The 24,988-nt window shown below is 40.6% G+C and overlaps 1 protein-coding gene across 1 annotated transcript in view; it reads left to right on the top strand.

Annotated features, from left to right (window-relative positions):
• kif1aa (kinesin family member 1Aa) overlaps positions 1 to 23,501 on the top strand; it is a 49,416-nt gene extending 25,915 nt beyond the window's left edge. Inside the window, exons 21-49 of the mRNA XM_078259892.1 lie at positions 160 to 232; positions 620 to 710; positions 1,245 to 1,393; positions 1,484 to 1,662; positions 1,901 to 2,038; positions 3,718 to 4,044; positions 6,146 to 6,264; positions 6,384 to 6,469; positions 6,559 to 6,688; positions 7,033 to 7,192; positions 7,305 to 7,395; positions 7,483 to 7,601; positions 7,722 to 7,777; positions 9,521 to 9,629; positions 9,860 to 9,926; positions 10,040 to 10,124; positions 10,233 to 10,338; positions 12,552 to 12,578; positions 16,730 to 16,844; positions 16,961 to 17,094; positions 17,178 to 17,239; positions 17,319 to 17,464; positions 21,305 to 21,493; positions 21,722 to 21,793; positions 21,902 to 22,023; positions 22,249 to 22,377; positions 22,469 to 22,661; positions 22,765 to 22,883; positions 23,347 to 23,501. Coding sequence (XP_078116018.1) covers positions 160 to 232; positions 620 to 710; positions 1,245 to 1,393; positions 1,484 to 1,662; positions 1,901 to 2,038; positions 3,718 to 4,044; positions 6,146 to 6,264; positions 6,384 to 6,469; positions 6,559 to 6,688; positions 7,033 to 7,192; positions 7,305 to 7,395; positions 7,483 to 7,601; positions 7,722 to 7,777; positions 9,521 to 9,629; positions 9,860 to 9,926; positions 10,040 to 10,124; positions 10,233 to 10,338; positions 12,552 to 12,578; positions 16,730 to 16,844; positions 16,961 to 17,094; positions 17,178 to 17,239; positions 17,319 to 17,464; positions 21,305 to 21,493; positions 21,722 to 21,793; positions 21,902 to 22,023; positions 22,249 to 22,377; positions 22,469 to 22,661; positions 22,765 to 22,883; positions 23,347 to 23,389 — 3,436 coding nt within the window. The 3' untranslated portion in view covers positions 23,390 to 23,501. The remainder of the gene's footprint in view (positions 1 to 159; positions 233 to 619; positions 711 to 1,244; positions 1,394 to 1,483; positions 1,663 to 1,900; positions 2,039 to 3,717; positions 4,045 to 6,145; positions 6,265 to 6,383; positions 6,470 to 6,558; positions 6,689 to 7,032; positions 7,193 to 7,304; positions 7,396 to 7,482; positions 7,602 to 7,721; positions 7,778 to 9,520; positions 9,630 to 9,859; positions 9,927 to 10,039; positions 10,125 to 10,232; positions 10,339 to 12,551; positions 12,579 to 16,729; positions 16,845 to 16,960; positions 17,095 to 17,177; positions 17,240 to 17,318; positions 17,465 to 21,304; positions 21,494 to 21,721; positions 21,794 to 21,901; positions 22,024 to 22,248; positions 22,378 to 22,468; positions 22,662 to 22,764; positions 22,884 to 23,346) is intronic.
• The last annotated feature ends 1,487 nt before the right edge of the window (positions 23,502 to 24,988 follow it).

The following is a 24,988-nucleotide window of genomic DNA, read 5'->3' as shown; positions in this document are numbered from 1 at the left end:
TAATAACTGCCACATTATACGAGCCTGCAGCACTGTGCACAGTAAATGGCATGCTGCTTCAGAAGCTCAGTGGCACTGGTGCGAAAACCAAAGTGTTTCCTTTGAGGTGGTGCATCAGCTCTCTCAAACTGGCTTTGTTCACTTGTGTTATGTCTTCAGGCTGCAGGAGTTGGAGGACCAGTATCGCAAAGAAAGAGAGGAAGCCAACAACCTTCTGGAGCAGCAAAGACTGGTACAGTAATGAGCAGCTTTGTGTGCTATTGACATTAATCTTTACTGTAAAGCAACTGGAAGCTAAATCCAAAATTGTGTTATTTTGAATATATACTGTATAGGTTTCTTTTCTTTGTTTTTGCATGTATATATTTAATATATTATACTGTGTTTAAGTAGTCAAGTTATACACATCTTAAAATTGTAAAAAAATAAAAATAAACTTGTTATCTCTCATACAACATCTTCAATGAAACTAAACCACAAGAGATTTACATACAACAGACTAGTAATTTGAATGACATTCATTTCTCCATTTAAACATGTGAATCAACAGTTTACTCACTGACATCTGTTCCTAAATGACTTGTGTGTCAACATGGGTCTTTATCCATTAATTGTCTAGGATTATGAGAGCAAGCTGGAGGCTCTCCAGAAGCAAGTGGACAGTTACTACCCAGAAGCCCCTGATGAAGAGGAAGAGCCAGAAGAGGAAGGTAGTGCAAATTATTGGACACATACACATTATCTTTGTTGGTAGTCTCGCTTTGCCAGACCGTCCTCCACAGCGCTGCGAAGGAGGGTCTGTCTAGTCCATACAGCATTCCTGGATGGGAGAAAAACCTGCTCTGGTTTATTGGCATTTCTTTAAACCAATCACAATCGTCTTGGGTGACGCTAAGCGCTGGACGGAGCCACGGTGCCTCTGCTAAATAGTCTCAGGAAGGAACTTGTTTTGGTGGAACGTGTGGATGTTCAAAAGTAGTTTTAGTCGTGCAACAGAAAACTCAGATTGGACAGATAGTCTAGCTAGCTGTCTGGATTTACCCTGCAGAGATCTGAGGAGCAGTTAACCATAGTCCTCACAATTCCACCAGAGGTTAGAACACCAACACAGAGACAGAGGAAGGGGACGGACATCCTGCTGAAAAGAAGGACATCCGGCGGAATTTCCGGCAGTGTGAACTATCTTTGTTTTCTAGTAAGCAAATCCTCACCAAATGATGATGTTTTATTATTTTTGCCCACAGTGCAATGGACAGAGAGGGAAAGAGAACTAGCTGTGTGGAGCTTTCGTAAGTGGCGGTGCTACCAGTTCACCTCCCTCCGTGACCTGTTATGGGGGAATGCCATCTTCCTTAAGGAGGCCAATGCTATCAGTGTGGAACTCAAGAAGAAGGTTCAAAATGTTGTCACTTCAACTTATATCCACGGATTGATGCTATAATATGGCTCTCTGACCCCACCAATGCTTTTTGTGCCCCTGCAGGTCCAGTTCCAGTTTGTGCTGCTCACAGACACTCTCTACTCCCCCCTGCCTCCAGACCTGTTGCCCCCAGAGGCAACTAAGGACAGAGAGAAGCGACACTTCCCACGCACCATTGTGGCCGTGGAGGTGCAGGATCAGAAAAATGGCGCTACCCACTATTGGACATTACAAAAACTAAGGTACTTGAATGTGCACCAAGTCTTTACACAACAATGTTTTTATAGATCTGAGACCAATATATTCATGATATACTGTCAGAATAATGAATGGTAGAAACAAGACATGTTTAAAATATCTTGTGAGGATACATTTCACAAAAAGTATTAATGAGTAAGAGCAAAATCATAGGAACATTTTTCATTAGCTCCAGGCTGTGCCTCTCTTTAGTACAATGACTTAATGTACTGCTTCTTGCAGGCAGAGGCTCGATCTCATGAGAGAGATGTATGATCGTGCTGCTGATGTGCCCAACAATACCACTGAAGACAGTGAAAATGTAATGACCGGAGGGGACCCCTTTTATGACCGCTTCCCTTGGTTCCGTCTGGTTGGCAGGTAAATGCTGAACACCATTGGCCCTATACAGTATATGGACAGGACAGGAAGGCATTCATACTGAACTCATAGAAAGGTCAACAACAGCGAGCAATCAGAAGCCCAGTGTTTGTCAGTCTATTCAGGATAATGGTAGGCTGTTGGCCGTAAATACCACATATTGTGCATGTGGTCAACTGATGGACCATAATGACTGAGGTAACCAGTGTGAATATATTTCTCCTGAACATTGGCTTGCAGCTGTAACACAAAAGATGGATTTGACAACCAATTGAAAAGATTGGTACATGGCAGCTGATGCCATATTTTTATAGGAATAAACATGGAACATTTGAGATTGATATTTCTTCAGTCCACCTACACAACGCCTGCTGTTTCTTTCTATCCCACTTTGGCACACAGCCTCCCAATCTCTTTGCCAAGCTCTCTCTCTTTCTCTCTCTTGCTAATGGGTCCTACACACAGTCACATGGCCCTGTTACATAATATTCAGCATCAAGCCTTGATAGTTCAATGTCATTTAGCTCTTGCAAGATGAGCAAAGATGATTGAACAGTAATCTAAAAAATGTCCTGTTGAAATATGTTGCTTGTTACCTCATTTAGATTTTCTGTTTCTATTCAATAAGTGAGTAATACTGGCATGTGTGGCCAAAAGCACTGCATCTAATGAAATGTAGTTCCCCAGACAAGTTATATATCAGCAGTCAACGGACATTGGATGTAGCAGACACCAACACCCTTTAAGCTTACAAGTAGAGACATAGCTTTAGTATACTCGTGATGGAGGGCTCCTGATTTTACTATAGACTAAGCACAAGCAGTTGCTGCTGTTGATAATCTGCAGGTCACTCACAAATGACAAAATGTCCACAAAGAGTTGTTGTTATACTGTATTTAAATGCTACTTATATTAATTTAGTCTTTTATAAGTCAGTTTTTAACTCCTAGCCTAGTTATATTGGATAGTTTAAAGTAAATATTTACAATCTAATTCATCTTCATTAATCCCCAGGGGGGTAATTCACATGTTCCAGCAGCACAGATACAAGAAAACAGATACAGAACTATTTGAATTGGTGCACACAATACCTTTCATATACAATATTTGTGCAAAAGAAATCCAGTTGTCAACTCGGAGGCCATGATGTGTGTTTTATGTATAATATAATAAAAACACCATACATTAAAGCAGCAGCAGGATAAATGAAAAAACAAGTAAATGAATACAACCCCACCCCACCTAGTAACGTGGTTATCTCTAAGGGGTTTAAATAAATACTTAAACACATAGATATAAGATGGATCAACCTTTGCATAACCATTTCTGGCTCCTGTGTTACCTGGACGTGACTGGCCTCTGTGGAAGCTAATCTTTTTTCTACAGGATGTCAATCATCATCTACATGCTCTGGCACACTTACTGTATATACACTCGCAGCAAAGGCAGTTAAATACTTCTAACAACTTTTGTAGCTTGTCTTGCACTCTTCCCTCTGTTCCCTGTGTCTCCGCTGTACATACTAAAGCAGTCAGTGTAAGCAGATTTTGGCTTAAAGGGAGGATGGTTTTCTCCTTTGATCCAGTCCATACGGTGCTCTACCGCCCCTCTTGTTTGAACAAGTGTGTGCTTTCTATCCAACTGTTCTAACCTAGTTCCCATGTCTCTGGCTGTACCAGAAACCCCCTTTTCAACACATGCATGAGCGAGCGCATGAGTGACCCTACCCCATCCCCGACCCTCTCCAACTCTGAAATTACGGAGCTGGCTGACCCACAGCAGGAGGGTCGAGGGGAGGAGGATGAGTTGGAGGAGTTGGAGGACCTGGACGATGATATCTTTTTGGATGACCCGTGCTCGGAGCTCGGGGGAGAGGAGGATGATGATGATGATGATGATGATGATGATGATGATGATGATGATGATGAGGGAGAGCTCCGCCGTGGCTCCGGCGAAGGCCAGGATCCCTTTTACGACCGCTCACCATTATTCAGTGTAGTGGGAAGGTTGGTGAGGTTTCGGGAGCATGCTGGTGGAGGAAACTAGCTCTTTCACAATGAGACACAGGGTCTGTTTCCCTTGATAGACATCAGCACTGATGAAAGGACATTTTTGAAAAGTCAGTACAGTTTGAAATATAACTCAAAGTTTTTGCAAACTCATGAGTGCCAGAGTGTCTTTTTGGTTTACAAACAGACATTTCCCATTGCACTGTCCAGTTGGGACAGGGACACTATAGTTGTAATAACAACATGGAGTTGGGGCATTTCAGTTGGATCGCTTCAGTGGAGATTTGAAAAACAATGTGGGAATTTAATTCATTTCATCTTCTTAAACACTTCCTGCTTGCTTAGAACACCAAGTCAAACTAGCCACTTGAGTTTCTATTCCCTGTCTCAGTTGTCACAGCACTGTGTCTCATGTTTGAGACTCAAATGTTCTCAAATGTCAAACCACTGCACAGATTTTTTTTTTATGAACATGATACTGAGTGGACACCGAGTAGACATTTCTGGGCTTCAAGGTTTATCCTTTGCTTTCTATCTTTAACCTTATCAAATTTGACTGTTGCTTGATTTTCTTTTCAAATCTTAAATTTTTTTGCTAACTGTTTTTTTCCACACTAACACAAGCTAAATGCTTGTGCTGCTGCTTCTCCTGCATTTTACAATTCTACCTCTAAGACAAGTATTTTAAGTCAGCCCAGAGTGGATCCGTTCATACAACTTGTTTCCATGCAAATTCAAGCAAAGTTGATGCTCAACGGCTGCTTGAGGTGTGTGTCTCACTTATGTTTGGCTTAAAGCAAACTAGGGGCTTTTACAGAAGACCATTCACTAGCCAAAGCACTGACATGTCTCATGGAGTATATTCAGGTCTGATTTGCATAACACAGGAACCCACAGCAAAATGTTCTCACCATGCTGTGAATAAGCTGAATAACCTGAATAAGTATGAAAGAGTCTGGGAATGATTCATATGGAATAGCATAGTGGTGTTCAAAGAAGACTCAAAATCTCAAGATGAAAGAGCTGGTTTCTACTGCAGCTGTCTCTTTTAGGCATGCCAGAGCACAAGTCTTTTCATTTTGACTTTTTTTGTCAATTTTTACTTAAATACGTCTGATGATGAGCTAGTGCCCCTCTTTTGCACAAATTAGCACTTCGTCCTAGGAGGTGCACTTTGATTTTTGATGTCATTCCTTGTTGTTTTTTGGTGTAGCATACAGTATATCAAGCTGTTTGCTGTTTTTATTCAAGCTGAGCCATGTTCCGTATGATGATTTCTGTTCCATTTGCTTTTGATTCCTTTGCGTCGAGAAGTTGAAAGCATTTTTGTTCACCCTTTTTGTCCTGAGCATGCCTTCTTTGCACCTCACCAATCTTGTCATAAGCCTCTCCCTTTTTACACTCTCCACCCTTAAATGTTAACCCCTATTAGTTTGTGGAAAATGTGATCCTTGACTGCAAGATCAAGTATTGTAGCTAAAGACTAGAGATTGAGAAACCAGAAAATATGAATATTTCTAGTGCAGTTGTTTCCCGCATTTATATTGTCAAGAGTTAGTCTTTGCCACTAGTGCTGAAGTATTTTAAAGTCTAATGCAAAAACAAAGTGCCTCAAGTGCTCATTTTGGCTCTGTACATTTGATTAAAGTATAGTGTTTTCATATTGAGGCACGATGCACAGTTTAGTGCAGAGTCATATAATCATTAAGCAATGCAAAAAAGCACTATTTCAGGAATGGAATTCATTTCTCATTATTTTGCAGTCATTTAAAGAATTCAAAGTTGACCCTTACACACATGCTCCTTAGCCTCACCAAGCTTTCATCTGTACAATACAAACGTTAAGCGATACTGCATGTGAGCCATACATGTCCTGATAATGTCATTATTTATAGATGGTGAGGAAAAGCCCCCACAAAGCGATAGTAAAGGGCAGCCATGGCCATCGCAAGAGCAGTCCCAGCTTCTGTTTGGTTGCTTTGCAGCTCTGTGTTCTGTTGTCCAGTCCAGTGAAATTTGATCAAGTGTGAGCCATCTCTTAACTTGGTTGTTTGTAATCTCTTTATTATTTCTTTCTCTCGTTCTGCGTCCTATCCAGGGCTTTTGTTTATCTGAGTAACCTGCTGTACCCGGTTCCTCTCGTCCACCGCGTGGCCATCGTCAGCGAGAAGGGGGAAGTGAAGGGCTTCCTCCGAGTGGCGGTGCAGGCCATATCAGGTAAGGCTCGGATCCTAGGCTTCACCATTGTTGAAAATAGGGCATGAAGGGATTGAAAGAACAGTCAGTGTGTGACTTCTTGAGGGAGTGAAGTGAAGGTGCTTTGTGTTTCCCTCCAGCTGATGAGGAAGCTCCCGACTACGGCTCAGGAGTGAGGCAGTCAGGCACTGCCAAAATCTCATTTGAGGATCAGCAATATGAAAAGGTAGAGACAATCACTATACATAGTACATACAGGATTCACCTGTATATACTAACCTGTTAACCAGTCTGTTTTGCAACTTACTTTTGCAGTTCCAGTCCGAGTCCTGCTCTGTAGGACTGTCCCGTACAGGGATTTCACAGGAGGAGCTTCGTATCGTGGAGGGGGAGGGGCAGAACGCAGAACTGGGACCCTCAGCTGATGAGGTCAACAATAATACATGTGCGGGTAATGATATTTTATGAGTGAATGGACACATGTTTTGTGTGTTTGAGTGTGTGTGCGTGTACAGTGCGTGTAGTGTCCGACTCGGACCAACTGTGGCCTAAATCTGGCACACCTGGCTGCAAGAGTCACGCCAGACTGATGCTTTCTACATAAATGACTCACAATGGAATTAGCTCAAAACAGGGAGCAGGTGATACTTGGCCCAAATCAGCCAAAGTTAGTGCCCCAAATCCTAGTCAAACCTCAGCCATCCATCGTTCATGCTGCCAGAAAACAACTTGGCTGCCTGGAATGCCAGCTTTAACCGCTGTCTGATTTTTATTTTGCGTTCCTAACAGCTGGTGCAGATGAGCTGGAGAGTCCGCTGAAGAGTCTGGATGGCCCACTTGACACAACTCTGGAGCACCTGAGGATTGGTAATGTTTTTACCTTCAGGGTGACTGTCCTGCAAGCCTCCAGCATCTCTGCAGAATATGCTGACATCTTCTGCCAGTTTAAGTAAGCAGTTCATCAAACATTTTTCATTGTACACCCTTCCCACGATTGTCAATATTTATCATGTTTCTTTTACAGTTTCACATGTAAATTATGCAATTTGGATTGATTTCAGTTTCATCCACCGCCATGATGAGGCCTTTTCCACTGAGCCCCTAAAAAACACAGGCCGCGGCCCCCCTCTTGGCTTCTACCACGTGCAGAATGTAAGAAGTATCAGCCAGTCTGTACAATGATGAACTGTGAGGTTTAAATAGGTTAAGTGTTTTGACATCACTGTGTTGTTTTTATAGATTGCTGTTGAAGTGACTAAATCCTTTGTTGACTACATCAAGACTCAGCCAATTGTGTTTGAAGTGTTTGGACACTACCAGAAACAGCCTTTTCTTCCACTCTGTAAAGACGTCATCAGGTATCTGGCTAGGAAGTCTGCCGGTAGAGCTGATTTACTGCTTGGACAAAGATGTAATGTACTGTATATAGTTGTGTTTTCATGAAATTATACATGATTGTGTGTTATTTCCACTCCCAGTCCACTACGTCCCTGCAGAAGACAGTTCCCACGAGTGATGCCTCTGTCCAAACCAGGTAAAAAAAAACTCCTTGCAGAGTTACTTTGGTTGAATTCCGCCATTTATTTATGTAGTATTGTCTTTGTACTGGTCTCCATGCAAGTCACGTCATCTTAGCCTCATGTTGTTGGGTATGAGCAGTTGACTCTGACGCCTCGCCAGACCGGGAGAAGTCGCTGGACCTGATCCGATACCTGGTCCCAGATGTGTTCAATGGGGCGTTGGTGGACTCGTTGTCAGACCACGCTCTGTCTGCTGCTGGCTTGGCTGCTTCCTTCTTACTGGAAGGAACTGAGCGAGCTCAGCTGACAGCTCCACCCACCTCTATCTGTTCAGTTATTAAAGCTCAGAAGCCGGGTTGGTTATTGATATCGGATCCAAGAGAATCCTGTGACTGAAAGCCTTTTTATATCAAGTGTTTATCATGGTGTGACTTAAAAAATATTCCAAAGCAACTGTTATGTCACATTAAAATTAATATTATGTAGAGATTCAAGCTGTTGTGACAAGAAGCATCAATTTTGCTAAAGTATTGCTCAAATTAACACTGTAAAGCTCTTCCAGCTATTGGGTCGATGTTCTGTAATTGACACTGTGACATGTCCTTCCTGTAGAAAAGGAAATAGTGTCACAGAAAAGAACAAGATTTAAAATTATTGTTTGTATTACCGTTACCACCGGTCATTAACTAGTACAAGCTGTCATACTTTTAAAAATGAAACTATTTGATATTAAAAGGTAGTTTTCTTGTGTCAGGATTCAGTTGGATTGGCTCTCTGGTGTACTGTGTGTTAACTGTCGACCTGCGTGGTGGATTCTCCTTGCAGTTCCCTCTTTAAACTTTTGTTGAATAGGATCACAGTGTCTTTCTGCTAAAGTAGTCAGTCATGAATAATACTCTCTTACATAGGAATGTTAAATATACTGCACATTATACTGTATACATATTTATTACATAGATAAGATTAGACTTTATTGATTTCCAGAGAGGAAATTCACATGTTACAGTAGTACAAAAACCAGTCCGAAGAGGTAGGAAGCAGCTAAAGAACTATTTGAAATAATACGAAAACGAAATAACAACTAAGGAGATTTCATTTGAAAGGTATAATACATTATATACATCACAATACTGTATACATACTGTGTGCATTGTGCAAATATATATGTGCAGAACATATTATATATATTACTACAAACTATATTTATGAAATATACTATATAATATGTTAGCTTGAGCTTTGGCTAACTGCATGCAAATCTTTTTTTCATGCACTCTGTCACTCCTTTTGGGGACCTACCTTATCCTTACCTTAACTCATAGTCGGACTAGATTTAATAATTTCTACAAAACGATGATCATCAATATCGATACTGTTAAAGGAGAATTCTGTTCAGAGTTTGTGCTTTTCCTCATGCACGTGATACTACAAAGGGCTGTCTTGCAAAGTGAGAACCCACAAAGCCAGAGCTAGTAAAGGTTTATGAATACATATGTAATATCTGAAGGAAACAAAGGTTTTTGAGTGGTATTTTCCTTTAAGAGAGGACTGCAGAGTTGCCTATAAATTTGCTGAAGGAAAGGAGCACCTTCTAAATGGCTTCCTTTCTTATCTGCATCACTGATTTCCTTTCTTCTTCCCTTTCTCCTTCCTTTGTAGGTTTAGAGCAACTCCCTGCTGTTAGCCACTAGTATGTTCTCTGTCTACGCTCAACCTGTCTTCCTGTCTTACACTCTCTATCTCCTTTTTCAACACAGTACCTGCCACCAAGCTGACAGCGATGACCCGCCCGCAGGCAGGACCCTGTCACTGCAAATATGATCTCATGGTGTTCTTTGAGATCTGCGAGCTGGAGGCCACTGGAGAGTGAGTATCCTGGGTCAAGGGGTGACCCAGAGCAGTTGGTTTCGGCAGAGATTTCCATGAAATAATAATAATTTATTATTATAATAATAATAATAATAAAATAATAATAATTTATTATTATTATTATGTTATAATGATCCTGAAACAGTTTGGATCAAATGTCTCCAGCATTGTTAATCACTGGCACATGAACAAATGAGTGAAGCTGGTTTTCATCTGTGTCCTCCCAGCTACATCCCTGCAGTGGTGGACCACAGGGGAGGAATGCCTTGTCATGGCACATTCCTACTGCACCAGGTAAGTCAGTCACACTGTGAGCAAATCTAATATTTGGAAGATTTTTAAATGAACTAAACATAACCATAACTCTTTTTCTTTCTTTGCTGTCTGTCTTCTCTTGACAACCACAGGGCCTCCAGAGGAGAATCAGCGTTACCATTGTACATGAGTCAGGAGGTGACATGGAATGGAAGGACATCCGTGAACTTGTTGTGGGTTAGTTTGGTTTTCATGCTTTCTTACACCTGAAAACTAAACATCGCACCAACAGTGGTATTATCTTTTGTATGTACTGTTCTAACTGAGGCACTTGTGTGTTCCTAGGTCGTCTCCGCAACACCCCTGAAGCTGATGAGACCATCATCGACCCCAATATTCTCTCTCTCAACATCTTGTCTGCTGGGTATGTCAGGCCCATGCAAGACGACCGGTACGTACTGGTGTCGACATTTCATAGAAACAGTCAGATCTTTGCAAATGAAGTATATCACTGGGCCAGCCCATCTTTTGTAAGTTTTTAGGAGATTTTCAATATATATGGTCAATGGGAATTCAATATTAGTGGCCACATATACTGTATGTTTGTTTATTTTAAGGTTGCGGCAGCTTCACTAAATTTGGAAACTACTCTATGGTTCTGATTTTTATGTCAACAACAGTGTTATTTGAGGACCTCACTTTATTACTATTGTGGCAGCTCCTACACTGGAACATAGCACACGGGAAAATGCATGGCATCGTGAACCAGCTACTTGTCAAAACAAAAAAGCATGGCAGACGATGCACAACTTGAATGTTATAACAAACTTTTAGCAAGTACTTGTTATATTTATAACTGTGTCTGCATGAGTATAGTTTCCTTTTTCTAATTGCAGGAGGCCACACATACAGTACAACATCCAGAGTGACCATGAGCAAAGTGAATCAAAGAGTTATTTAAGAGTCATTTTTGAAACTTGAAACTTTTGAAAGTCTGCCACTTCAGTAGTTATGAATTCACTTGTCCATGCTGGCTATGCGACCCTCCTCTGTGTTATTCTGTGCTTTTTGTTTGTTTGATTGTCTTCATTGCACCTACATGTTGCATCTCACCTTATTCATCACCTCACCTTTAACCCGTCTCATTTCTCTGCCATGATTAGATCCACTAACCCCAAAACTGACCTGCATATAGACTTCAAGAGCCACACATTTTAACCAAGCACAAGTCAATACACTGTATCTGAATGAACAGCATTAATTAATTAATTAATTAATTAATACAGTAGCGTTACAATATGATATTAAAATGCATGTCTTTCTAACTCCAGCAGCATGTGTCACTGCATAGTGTAAAATCACCTACAGACCTTAAATTATCTGTATTTTGACTCAATATGATGCCATACATTGAACATTCCATCATCACTTTATTAAATCCCTTAATTAACTCTCGATATTTAAGAATCACAGACTGGAGAAAACAATGAAAAACGCTTCATGCACTGATCTATGTAATGTCTAATTTAAAGTTGGTGTTTCTGGGTGTGTTGTGTGATCACAACCTAGTTTATAGAGTAGCAGGGAGAAGGTGCAGTGCGAAGGTGAGGCCTGAATGAAACTCACAACTACAGGAAACAAAAACCCAACAGACCAATGCCATTGCTAATATCATACCGAAATGAACAAAGAATGTTTTACTAACATCATAAAAGACAACAGAAATGAGGTATCTTTTTGTGACTGTGAAATATTATAAGCAAAAGGTATGCACTGAGGTTCCTACAAACAAGATGGGCCTTGGTCCCAAGTACTTAAATTGTGGTGAAGTGTTATGGTTTATGTTGTTCTGCAGCCAGCGAGTAGAGGGCACTGGGTTTCTTTAAAGACTAGTGTCCCTAGAATGAGAACTTGTGTTTTGGCAACTACTGATATGTTATGCAGGTAACATGTTTATTCAAGAAACACAGTTTATCACTGGCATAAAAAAACAAAAAAAAAAACACAATTAACCCTTCACTGGTTTGTCTTTTGACATCCAAAGTCCCTTAACATTAACTTCAACACTGTATGGTGGCACAATAACTCTCAAATGGTAGCATGTGCCATACAGTATGCCCTCACAGTTTATTTACAGTGTATTATATAAACAATTATCAGTGTAGATTTTCCACTAATGGCCTTTTAGCTAAAATTATTATATTATCCAAGTTCAATTTATGACAACTGTAAAGTATTTTTGCCATTTAACTTAATTTGTATTATTTTTGTGACCCTCTGTTTTTGGCTCATTGCTTAATCCCTCTGCTTTCCCAACCACTCTCCAAAAAGCCTAACAATACCAGCAATACCACCACCCAGACCTGGGTTCACCGAGTTCTAATCAAAAGCAACCAAACGCTCCAAGCAGCACTGTCCAGTGGCCCTGCTCGACCGGCCTTTCTTTGACCATGGTGCTGCAGCCTTGGGGTTTTCAGCCCTCAATGTTTGTCCCGCTATGGCCTCAATGGCCAAGAATTGGGTTTAAGGGCTCAGCACTGGGTCAGGCTGTGGCAAAGTGTGGTCTCTGCTCAGTCTTGCAGAGACTAACATCAAGGTATATATGGATGCTAACATTTTTTTCCCTCCAGTCCACTAACGGAATGTTGTTTTTTGCTTTCGCAGACAGTTTCTTGATTCGGACATGCCTAGGTATATTATTTTGCCTCTCTTCTCATGCTCTTAAGTTACACAAACACCTCATCTTACTAAAGTTCTCTACACCCTGTCTTTCCTACTCAGCCTCCAGTGTTTTGTTTCCCTCTGTCCTATTCTACCATTATTGTCAGCAATTCATCTGTGCCTCTTTGTTTTCCCCCTTCTCATGAGAAGTGAGGGATGTGGTTCTGCATGTCCCCGGTTCTCTTGCTGCGCTGGGTGTGTGTGTTTGAGCTGTTATCAGGCTGCGGCTTATGATGGACAGGTTCGGCATGGCTCGCTTTGCTTCACATGGATTGTCCTTGGCTGTGTCTCTGCTGGAGGTGTCGTGGGGCCAGTATCGCTATCTTTGTTTCCACTTCAGCAGTTGCTGCAGGAAGGATCTAATAAGGCCACATTTATAAAGTGTACAGTCAGTAGCACTTTTGGATAAAAACAGAATTTTAAAATGTTACAGACATGTTTAAAAAGTATCTTTTTACTCTGCCCTTCTCCTGATTGTTTACAGATGTTGCTTTATTCACAGATTAAATTTAAAAAGCAGCAATGTCACATCCAACATGATTGTGCTCCCAATGATTTACTACAGTGGTTGTATTGGGGGGGAAGAAGCAGTATGGATAAGAGGTATCAATACTTGCCAGTAGAGGTCGGTAGTGATCCATTATAACAACACACATTTTTAACAACAAGGGCAAAGGGATGCCTGAGCAGATCCCTGTCCTGAGCAAGAATATTCAGAAAATCTCCACTCTGTTTATTATTTTCATATTTTTGACCTTTGCAGTTAAGCAATATTTTGAATCCATGGTTATGATTTTGTTATTTGCCTCTAATCCCATGAGAGAGAGGACTTCTCATCACAGCTACAGAACATTAACAGGAACACTAGTCATCCTGTAATGCACTGTAATATGGATCACATCATTTACAGTACTCGTTCTGGCATGCTATTTAAATGCAGCTATTAAAATGCAGCTATTAAAATGCAGCTATTAAAATCTAATCCAGTGAACCATTACCTCACTAGTAGCACTTTGCTCAAAATTGCTGCAATGTTGTGAATATTTTGAAATCTCGTACCTCAGTGAAACTCTGCCAAACACCAGAAACAAACTGCTCCTCACATGTTCCGCCAGCAGCATGACTTCAATCCTGCATTTTTAGGAGGTAGTAAAACACAGAGAAGCACATGTTGGTGTAGCGCAAAGAGGAAATTGCTTCCTTGTAGTGTAAGCGAACACTTTTCTACTACTGGGAAAGAAGTGTGTGTGTGTGTGTGTGTGTGTGTGTGTGTGTGTGTGTGTGTGTGTGTGTGTGTGTGTGTGTGTGTTAATGCACTTGCTAATTACTTAAAAAACAGGCCATCTCTACACTGAATCCCCTTTATTCACACAGAGCAGCAGTGAGTTCTCTTTACTAGCGTTGACTCAGTTCATTGCTGTTTGCTTTCTTTTGGGTGACACATTGTTCACTTTCCCACAAGGTCACCTCAGTCCAAGGCCAGTGGGCCCAACATCTGAACCTCATGAAGAGTCCTTTCAGCCTGTTTTTATGGCTTACAGAAACATTAGTTTCCTTTTACAATTCATGCTTGGATTATCTTTTTTATATTTAAGGCTGTACCAGGACTCAGGCCAGAGGAATAACTGGTTTCAGTGTGTGAATATTTTGCCTCGGGGGAAATAGGGAAAATGGTGTACATTAACGTATATGGAGTAAATCAAAGGCGTAACAGAAAGCAGTATTGTTTTTCTTGGGGAATGGTCATGTGCTGTTATTTGACCTTTTCAATGGTAGAGCAGGATGAGACATTCATCAAATCGAAGGATTTCTCAACACTCTTATTGGTGAGCTGTACAATCCATGGCAGTGTTTAGATAATGAGATAACAGTGTGCAAAAAGACAAACACCATCCCAGCCACACAAGCGCACAACCACAACATACTTTCTGACTCTCACTTTCTATTCTTTTGCTGATTTCTTCTTTCTCACAGCATTTCCTTGGGAGTTGACCATAGGTATTTCACTGCCCTGTCCCTCATTTTGTCTGGCTGTCTCTCACCCTCCTCCTCCTTCTTCTGTACTAATAGACATCTTAGCTCTCTTTGTTTTTCTGTGGTGTTTTGTACAAAGCAGAGCAAAAACTGAGTAAGCCTGTTGCATGCAAAAAGATTTCATTGGCACTGTTGTTGTATTACAATTTTAGGAATACTCACAATGTTTAAATACTGTACAATGCCAAAAGTAAATTGACTATGACTGTATTTACTAATGATAATATAATATAATGATCTGAGGCTCAGATCATATATATATATGTATGTATATACATATATATATATATATATATATATATATGTATGTATATATACAAATATAAATACAATATACAGGTGCTGGTCATATAATTAGAATATCATGAAAAAGTTGATTTATTTCAGTAATTCCATTCAAAAAGTGAAACTTGTATAATGTTTCATATAATGTCACATTCATTCCACACAGACTGATATATTTCAAGTGTTTATTTCTTTTAATTTTGATGATTAGAACTGACAACTAATGAAAACCCCAAATTCAGTATCTCAGAAAATTTGAATATTGTGACAAGGTTCAATATTGAAACACCTGGTACCACACTCTAATCAGCTAATTAACTCAAAACACCTGCAAAGGCCTTTAAATGGTCCCTCAGTCTAGTTCTGTAGGCTACACAATCATGGGGAAGACTGCTGACTTGACAACTGTCCAAAAGAAGACCATTGACACCTTGCACAAGGAGGGCAAGACACAAAAGGTCATTGCTAAAGAGGCTGGCTGTTCACAGAGCTCTGTGTCCAAGCACATTAATAGAGAGGTGAAGGGAAGGAAAAGATGTGGTAGAAAAAAGTGTACAAGCAATAGGGATAACCGCACCCTGGAGAGGATTGTGAAACAAAACCAATTCAAAAATGTGGGGGAGATTCACAAAGAGTGGACTGCAGCTGGAGTCAGTGCTTCAAGAACCACCACGCACAGACGTAAGCAAGCCATGGGTTTCAGCTGTCACATTCCTTGTGTCAAGCCACTCCTGAACAAGACACAGCGTCAGAAGCGTCTTGCCTGGGCTAAAGACAAAAAGGACTGGACTGCTGCTGAGTGGTCCAAAGATATGTTCTCTGGTGAAAGTACATTTTGCATTTCTTTTGGAAATCAAGGTCCCAGAGTCTGGAGGAAGAGAGGAGAGGCACAGAATCCACGTTGCTTGAAGTCCAGTGTAACGTTTCCACAGTCAGTGATGGTTTGGGGTGCCATGTCATCTGCTGGTGTTGGTCCACTGTGTTTTCTGAGGTCCAGGGTCAACGCAGCCGTCTACCAGGAAGTTTTAGAGCACTTCATGCTTCCTGCTGCTGACCAACTTTATGGAGATGCAGATTTCATTTTCCAACAGAACTTGGCACCTGCACAAAGTGCCAAAACTACCAGTACCTGGTTTAAGGACCATGGTATCCCTGTTCTTAATTGGCCAGCAAACTCGCCTGACCTTAACCCTATAGAAAATCTATGGGGTATTGTGAAGAGGATGATGCGATGGACCCAACAATGCAGAAGAGCTGAAGGCCACTATCAGAGCAACCTGGGCTCTCATAACACCTGAGCAGTGCCACAGACTGATCCACTCCATGCCACGCCGCATTGCTGCAGTCATTCAGGCAAAAGGAGCCCCAACTAAGTATTGAGTGCTGTACATGCTCATACTTTCATGTTCATACTTTTCAGTTGGCCAACATTTCTAAAAATCCTATTTTTGTAGTGTTCTTAAGTAATATTCTAATTTTCTGAGATACTGAATTTGGGATTTTCATTAGTTGTCAGTTATAATCATCAAAATTAAGACAAACACTTGAAATATATCAGTCTGTGTGGCATGAATGTATACATTATACACGTTTCACTTTTTGAATGGAATTACTGAAATAAATCAACTTTTTCATGATGTTCTAATTATATGACCAGCACCTGTGTATATACATATTACATCTATGTTAGCTTGACAGAATTTAGCAATGAGTATAGCTCTGACTGCTAATTTGTTGTTTTAGGTAGAAGGAATTAAATTTTGACCGCTGATTTATTGTCTTGGCTTCTTGGATCATCTCAGGACTTTCTACCGCTTCGAGGCCGCTTGGGATAGCTCCATGCACAACTCCCTGCTACTAAACCGAGTCACTCCGTATGGAGAGAAAATCTACATGACCCTATCAGCCTACTTGGAGGTACAGCACAGTGCCTGCATTCATGAGAGAAATGAGCTCTTACGGTATCAGAGGTGATGTGTTAATTACTCTACAGGATCAATGTCAGAAAACCCCTCCTGTTTTATCACTTTCAGATGGAGAACTGCCTCCAGCCTGCAATCATAACCAAAGATATCTGCATGGTGTTTTACTCTCGAGACACAAAACTCTCAGCCTCCCGCTCTATCCGAAACCTTTTTGGTACTGGAAGCCTGAGAGCGGCAGATGGGTGAGTTTGAAACTTCAAACTATGAAAAACATCATGCAGCTCCTGTTTTCGCTCTGTTGATAAAGCGCTCCGTCTTTTTCTAGAAACCGTGTAACTGGAGTTTATGAGGTCAGCCTATGTAACCTAGCAGATGCAGGAAGTCCAGGTGAGCGTCAAGACAAAGTCACTTTTTTGCTTTAAGCTCACCTGTGCAACATTTCTAATCCTGCACCTAACCACTCCAGGTATGCAGAGGAGACGCAGGCGGGTGCTGGACACCTCAGTGGCCTACGTCCGTGGGGAGGAGAACCTGGCTGGGTGGAGGCCCCGTAGTGACAGCCTCATTCTGGACCACCAGTGGGAGCTGGAGAAACTCAGCCTCCTTCAAGATGTGAGGGCATTGGTTACTTTTATTTTATAAGAAAGTTACTTTTATTAACAACTGAAGACAGATGCTACTGGCCCTCATTTATTAAACATATATATATATATATAAACAAACCAAAATATGTGCCTCTACATCCTCAATTTTTTGGAGACATTTAAAGAAATGGAAAATTGGTCCAAATTGGTGAATTGGATTCAGAAATGCACTTCTTTACACAGATGTGGTGGTTCTTGGTGTGTCTCTAGGAGGGCTTTTCAACAAAATGTGGGTACATGTGGTTAGTGCAGTCATCAGCCTTCACCATAAATGTGTCTAAGCATACTGTAACTGTGGTTCTTCAGTGTCTTAGGTAAATAAACATGTAATTAATTGATAGATTGACTAGGGTTACTGTAAAACCCTAATATAAATGGAATGTGAATAAATATCTACCATAACAATTTAAAAAAACATTTTATATGTTAAACAAAGCTCTAAAGTATAAAAGACCATTGTATGATCATATTTAAACACAGTTTAGTCTTACTAATCGCGGTGCAGAATTTTTAACTAATTGTAATTTTGCTTACTTTTTGGCTTAATGTTGCAATGTTTCTTAATTAAAATAACAGGACTGGAAAACTCACATGTCTTAAAGCTCAACTGGCCATATAAAATGAACCCTAGGTTTCTTGAACTCAACTTTGAGTTGGAAGCCAGGGAACCTAAGTGCAGATGTAAAATTTCAAGAAAAGAACTTCAGCTTTGTTGTGATTTAACTGCAGAAAACTATGAGACATCAGTCTATAATCTTCTGTAAACAATTATGTAATGTAGCAAAAAACAAATATTTATAGTATCAAATCATAACAAAAGTTCTCTCGAGACACTTTACAGATAGAGTAGGTCTAAACCACACTATAATTTATAAAGTCCCAACAATTCTAGTAATTCCCCCAAGAGCAAGCATTTAGTGCGACAGTGGCGAGGAAAAACTCCCTTTTAGGAAGAAACCTGGGACAGACCCAGGCTCTTGGTAGGTGGTGTCGGTTGGGGATGTGATGAACAGTGGCAATAATAGTCACAATAAAGATAATGGAACAATGACTACAAATGGTAGTAGTTCATGTCATAGCAGGGCACTGCAGGGCATTACAGGATGTAGCGTGGCACAGCAGAGCATAGCAGGACGTAGCAGGATGCAGCAGGACACAGCAGGGCACCGTAGAGGGTAGCAGGGTGTAGTGAAGCAAGACCACGGCGACAGCTGCAACCGAGATCTTGGTGCCATCCTAATTCAAGGAAATATGCTGGGAAAAAAAACATAAGGACTCTGGGGAGTAAACTCCCCAGAGCTAGGTTACTAACAAGCAATTCTGGATCTCCTCACTCCCTAACTATAAGCTTTATCAAAGAGGAGGGTTTTCAGTTTATTCTTAAATGTGGTGACAGTGTCTGCCCCCCAAACCCAGACTGGGAGCTGGTTCCACAGGAGAGGAGCCTGATAGCTGAAGGCTCTGACTCATCCTACTTTTAGAGACTCTAAGAACCACAAGTAGCTCTGAATTCTGAGAGCGTAGTGCTCTAGTAGGATAGTAAGGTACTAAGAGCTCTCCTAGATATGATGGTGCTTGACCAATTAAGAGCTTTGTAGGTCAGGAGAAGGATTTTAAATTCAATCCTGGATTTTACAGGAAGCCAATGCAGAGAAGCTAATACAGGAGAAATATGATCTATTTTCTTAGTTCTTGTCAGAACACGTGCTGCAGCATTCTGGATCAGCTGGAGAGTCTTAAGGGACTTATTTGAGCAACCTGATAGTAAGGAATTGCAGTAGTCCAGCCTGGAAGTAACGAATGCATGGGCTAGTTTTTATGCATCATTTTGAGACAGGATGTGCCTAATTTTGGCAATGTTACAAAGGTAAAAAAAAGGCTGTTCTTGAGGTTTGTTTTAGATGGGCGTTAAAGGATATATCCTGATCAAAAATAACTCCTAGATTTCTGACAGTAGTGCTGGAGGACAGGGCAATACCATCCAGAGTAGCTATATCTTTAGATAATGAAGTTCGGAGGTGTTTGGGGCCCAGCACAATAACTTCAGAAAATCGTAGGTCATCCAGGATTTTGTATCTTTAATGCATGCTTGAAGTTGGGCTAACTGACTGGTTTCGTCTGGCTTGATTGATAAGTATTAATGGGTGTCATCTGCATAGCAGTGAAAGTTAATTGAGTGTTTCCTAATAATATTGCCTAGAGGAAGCATATATAAGGAGAATAGAATTTGTCCAAGCACTGAGCCTTGTGGAACGCCATGGCTAACTTTAGCGTACTTGTAGGATTTATCGTTAATATTAACAAATTGAGATCGATCAGAGAAATAGGACTTAAACCAGCTTAGTGCGATTCCTTTAATGCCAACTAAATGTTCCAGTCTCTGTAACAGGATGGTATGGTCAATAGTGTCAAATGCAGCACTAAGATCTAATAAGACAAGTATGGAGACAAGACCTTTGTCAGTTAGGTTGTTAGTAATTTTCACCAGTGCCGTCTCTGTGCTATGATGCTTTCTAAATCCAGACTGAAAGTCCTCAAACAAACTATTGCTATGTAGAAAATCACATAACTGATTAGCGATTACCTTCTCAAGGATCTTGGAGAGAAAGGGAAGGTTAGATATAGGTCTATAGTTGGCTAAGACTTCAGGATCGAGGGTGGGTTTTTTTCAGAAGAGGTTTATTAACAGGTACATAACCTGTTAATAAAGACATATTGACATATCTAGTAATGAAGTGTAAACCGCAGGTAACGCTTCTTTAAGTAGCCTCGTTGGGATGGGGTCTAAGAGACAGGTAGATGGCTTAGCTGAAGAGACCTTTTAACATTAATTCTTGAAGGTCTATAGGAAAAAAGCAGTCTAAGTATATGTCAGGTCTTGTCGTTCTTTCTAGTAGTCCTGTGTTTAAAGGTGAACCGTTAGAAGTTGAGGGTAAAAGGTGATGAATTTCATCTCCAATCGTTTTAATTTTAAAATTAAAGAAGCTCATGAAGTTGTCGCTACTACTCATTTCAGGAGGGCCTTCCTATAGGTTTTCAGACAATCTTGCCAATCTAAACGAGAGTCTTCCAGTTTGGTGGAACGCCGTTTACTTTCAAGTTTTCGTGAGATTTGTTTTAATTTGCGAGTTTGGGAGTTATACCAAGGTGCTAGTTTCCTTTGCTTCATCTTCTTTTTGAGGGGAGCAACAGAGTCTAAAGTCGTCCGTAGGCAGGCCGTAGCACCGTCTACAAATTTATCAATTTGGGGGGGGGACTAAAGTTAACACAAAGGTCCTCTGTTATATTAAGGCATGACATTGAGTTAAATGCTGTTAATGCTTAAATTTAGCTATAACACTGTCAGATAGGCATCTAGTGTAGAAGCTTTTATCTAATTTCGGATGATTATAGAGCATAGCAATGATAAGAGACACAGCCAAACTAAAGGATAAGAGAGCATGTACATGGAGAATAAGCCAGGACCCAGGATAGATCCTTGAGGAGCTCCACAGTTCAAGAAGCACAATCAGACAATGGCTACAAATAAGTTACGATTAGAAAGGTAGGAAGACAACCATTCAAGAGCTATACATTACCCGATATCCCAACCCACCTCTTCAGACTATCTAATAAAATGTTATGATTTATGGTATTAAAAGCAGCTGTGCCTCTGATGGAAACCAGACTGGAATTTGTCAAATAAACTGTTTTCCTTTACAATTTCCAAAAGTTGCTTGCAGACAACTTTCTCTACGTTTCAGCAAGGGACATTGTCAGTGATTGTGACTGAGATAATTGTGATTGTGTCTACCCCCAATTCTCTCAGGTGGAGAAGACCAAACATTACCTCCTGCTAAGGGAGAAACTGGAGTCTACCCTGCTCATGGGCCAGGATTCCCTGCAGACCCGCATCACTGAGGAGCTGAGTGAGTCTCCTCAACCCCCCGAGGTCGACCACGAGGTCAGCTCCAGCTCAGAAATCATCACTGAGAGGCAGAGGGAGCTCGCTGCTAAGGTCAGCCATCATTACTTAGTGAACACTGAATTTCATGTTTGACTTAGTGCAGTCTTGAATGTATTTTGTTGACATAAGAATTTGTCCTGTTCTGTCCTATGATTTTTGTCACATCAAGTCAGTACTTTATCTACCTCGCTGTATGTGCACTTATGTCATGATTATTACTTACAGTATCTTGTATCTAACCTTAGAAGACATTTTAAGCTCTCTGTCCTTTACACACAGTGTTTGCGGCTGCTCACTCACTCCTTTAACCGAGAATACAGCCATGTGTGTGTCAGCGCCAGTGAAAGCAAGGTAGTGCTCAAACACTCCATTTTAACCCACACACACAAAATAATCAGATTGTCTTTTGGTTCCTCACAGTTAAGCGAGCATGCATCTCTATGTTTTTGTGTGTTACAGATCTCAGAGATGTCCGTCACAATGCTAAGAGATTCCACTTCAATCTCTGCTCTCAACACAATCACACCCTCCTCAACATGCCCTTCGCTGGTTGATGGTTGCTATGCCAACCCTGAACTCAGGTCAGTCCTAGAATGTAGTTGTTTGGCTATTGTTATGTAATAATTGTCATCCTTGGTAGTCATGGTAGCATTTGTTGTGTGGCAGTCTGGATTAGCCACATTTTGTGTATTTTCAGAATAAAATGTTTGGTAGCGTGATACCATGATGGAAAGCCCTTTGGTCTCATCAGGTGTAGGTAGCTGCTTTGTTCCCAGGCTCATAGGCCTCTTGTTTCTGTACGGCAGACCCCCTATGCCTCGCTCTCGCGCCGTCAGCCCTAGTCCTGACACACAGGAGAAGTCCATCAACCGAACCTCTGAAACCAAACCACGGACCCGCAAATTTGTCCCTGATATCCAGGAAATTAGAGTCAGGTGAGTCTGCCACAGTAACTCTATGACTTTCTGCTGTGGAGACATCTTTTTTGGTTTCACATGTGGTGCAATTTCATCTCTATTTTTGCAGCCCCATTGTGTCAAAGAAAGGTTACTTACATTTCTTGGAGCCACAAACCAACGGATGGGTGAAGCGCTATGTTGTCGTGCGGCGGCCGTACGTCTACATCTACAACACAGAGAGAGACTCTGTGGAGCGGGCTATCCTCAACCTCTCCTCTGCCCAGGTGGAGTACAGTGAGGACCAGCAGGCAATGTTGAAGGTTGGTGATTAACCAAACTCTCCAAAATTCCCTCTTTTTGCTCTCTTATTTGGTGAAAACCTTAGGTGTGGTATAATGAGCTTTTTTTTGGCTCTTTCACCAGACCCCGTACACATTCGCCGTGTGTACAGAACATCGTGGAATATTGCTTCAAGCCACTAATGATAAAGAGATGCATGACTGGCTATATGCATTCAATCCTCTCCTTGCTGGAACTATCAGGTAAAGAATACTGTAATAGGTAAAAGTAAACAAACTTTTAACTGGAAAATGTATCTTTAAAGCTTTAGTGCGTAACTTTTTTATAATACTGAACATCTGTTACATTCAAGCCATTGCCAAATGAGTTGCTACAAAGCTAATTAAGACTATCAGCTCCACACAACTCTCTGGATTTCTCAGTATGACTACGTTCAGAAGATTGTTGCGTCTGGTGACTTTTGGAGCAAAAACTTGAGTAAAGATAATGACCTCTTCTGAAGAGTCCATGTTTTTAATCCTCCGTGTCCTCCTTGGCTACTAGCAACTGTGTGGAGGAGGGGTGGGGGTGAAGCAAGTGATCAAATAAGGCTTGTATCATGTGGACGCACTGACAGAATTGTTGTCATTACTTAGAATTCCTCATGGGGGAGACAGAAACTACGCACTATAGCTTCAACACAAATACATCTTTTCTGCCTCTCAGGTCAAAGCTGTCGAGAAGACGAGCCGGACAGATGAGGATGTGAAACAAGACTCTGAACAAATCTCATGAGAGAAGAATGAATGCAGAGACTAAACATGTACATAGATCCTTGTCCTTATCCCTAACCTTGTGCTGAGCCCTATCCCCCACCCTCCCCCACCACAGTCACCAACAACCATCAAAGCGCCCATTCCGTGTCAGGCCTTTGCTGCAGTGTGAGTCTCATAGTCTGAAGAACCTCTTCAAAAAGCTGTCACTGTACTGGAGTTTATTCATAGCTGGACGATTGAAGAAAATGGAGAAAGTAGCAACAGTTTCTTATCTCAGAATACATACGTATAGTAATGTACTGTAGTTGTTGTCAGTAACACATCAAGCCTTATACATTTACTCCTTAAAATGCAGTGACCTTTGTTTTTACCTAAAGCTGCCATGTCAGTGAGGATCTCATTCCTACATTTTTATCAGTAAATAGAAAATCATGCAGATTCTTCTCGACTCTACGGCTATATATACAGTGTCTAACCTGGTTTGCATACAACGTACAGCTAGAAAATACACGCTAAAAGAAAAATAAATGACAGTTGAGTGTAACTCTTTATAATTCTGTTTTCTTTCTAGTCCATAAATCCTGACTTTAATTGAGCAATCTGACTCCTATTCTTAAAACTTCTTCAAAACCTTAACACACAGCCTGGCAAAGGAGTGGCATATCATAATATATCATGTTCTTGCGGCATTTTGATCAATCATTGTCGTTTTAGCTACTTGTAGGAGCACCAAGGGTATTTACATTCACATAAAAAGTAATCAAGTGTCATCACCATTAATCCTTCCAATTTAATCTCATTCTCTACCTGAATTTTATTTGTTTTAAAATGTGATATATTTAGCTATTTAACAGCTGTATTTATTTCTGCATGTATTTATTTACAAAGACATTTATATTTCTAAAGTAGTAGTACCGTGCAATTTCTGCACACCGCACTTTTTAATATGAGTTCCTTAAATGTTTGAATAATACAACCTTGTCCCCGTGCAGTTAATGCTATTTAAACAGTTTCAGAATTTTGATTGGCCACTTTCTTTGTGCTGAAGATCTCTTGAATAATACTATCCCCTTTAAGATTAGGATAGTCACACCTGACCTTTGACCCAACTAATATACATCTAAAAGGTCAAAGTATTGTTAGGTAGAGAATATTAAGGTGGTCTGACCATCCTCAGCTGCACAAAGCTACCTTGTTAAATGATCAAAAGTACAAACTGTTCCTCACAGTACAGAATAAGGAACTGGTTTATATTGATTAAATGTAGTGCCTCTCTTTTCAATCATACTGTACAGTATGCCTCTGCACCAGTTGCTTTGAAACTACATCCTCCATGCTGCTATAGTACTGTTCTGGAAGTGTCTGCAGATCCCATCACTTTCTGGCTTTTCATCATCATCATCATCACTTACATATTCAGACAATAAGGTATAATGTATATGAATGTTACATATGTTACATATCTAATATGACAATCAGCTGTCATATAGTATGGAATGTCCATAACACAGAGTATACTTCATGTTTGTACAGTTTGTGTTTTTTGTATACTATTGTATACTATTGTGTTAACCTATCATGTTTTGATTAAA

The sequence above is a fragment of the Sander vitreus genome, chromosome 9 (assembly GCF_031162955.1).
Source record: "Sander vitreus isolate 19-12246 chromosome 9, sanVit1, whole genome shotgun sequence".
Classification (NCBI taxonomy): domain Eukaryota; kingdom Metazoa; phylum Chordata; class Actinopteri; order Perciformes; family Percidae; genus Sander; species Sander vitreus.
Note: the sequence above shows the minus strand (reverse complement) of the source record. Positions and strands in the feature narration are given on the sequence as shown.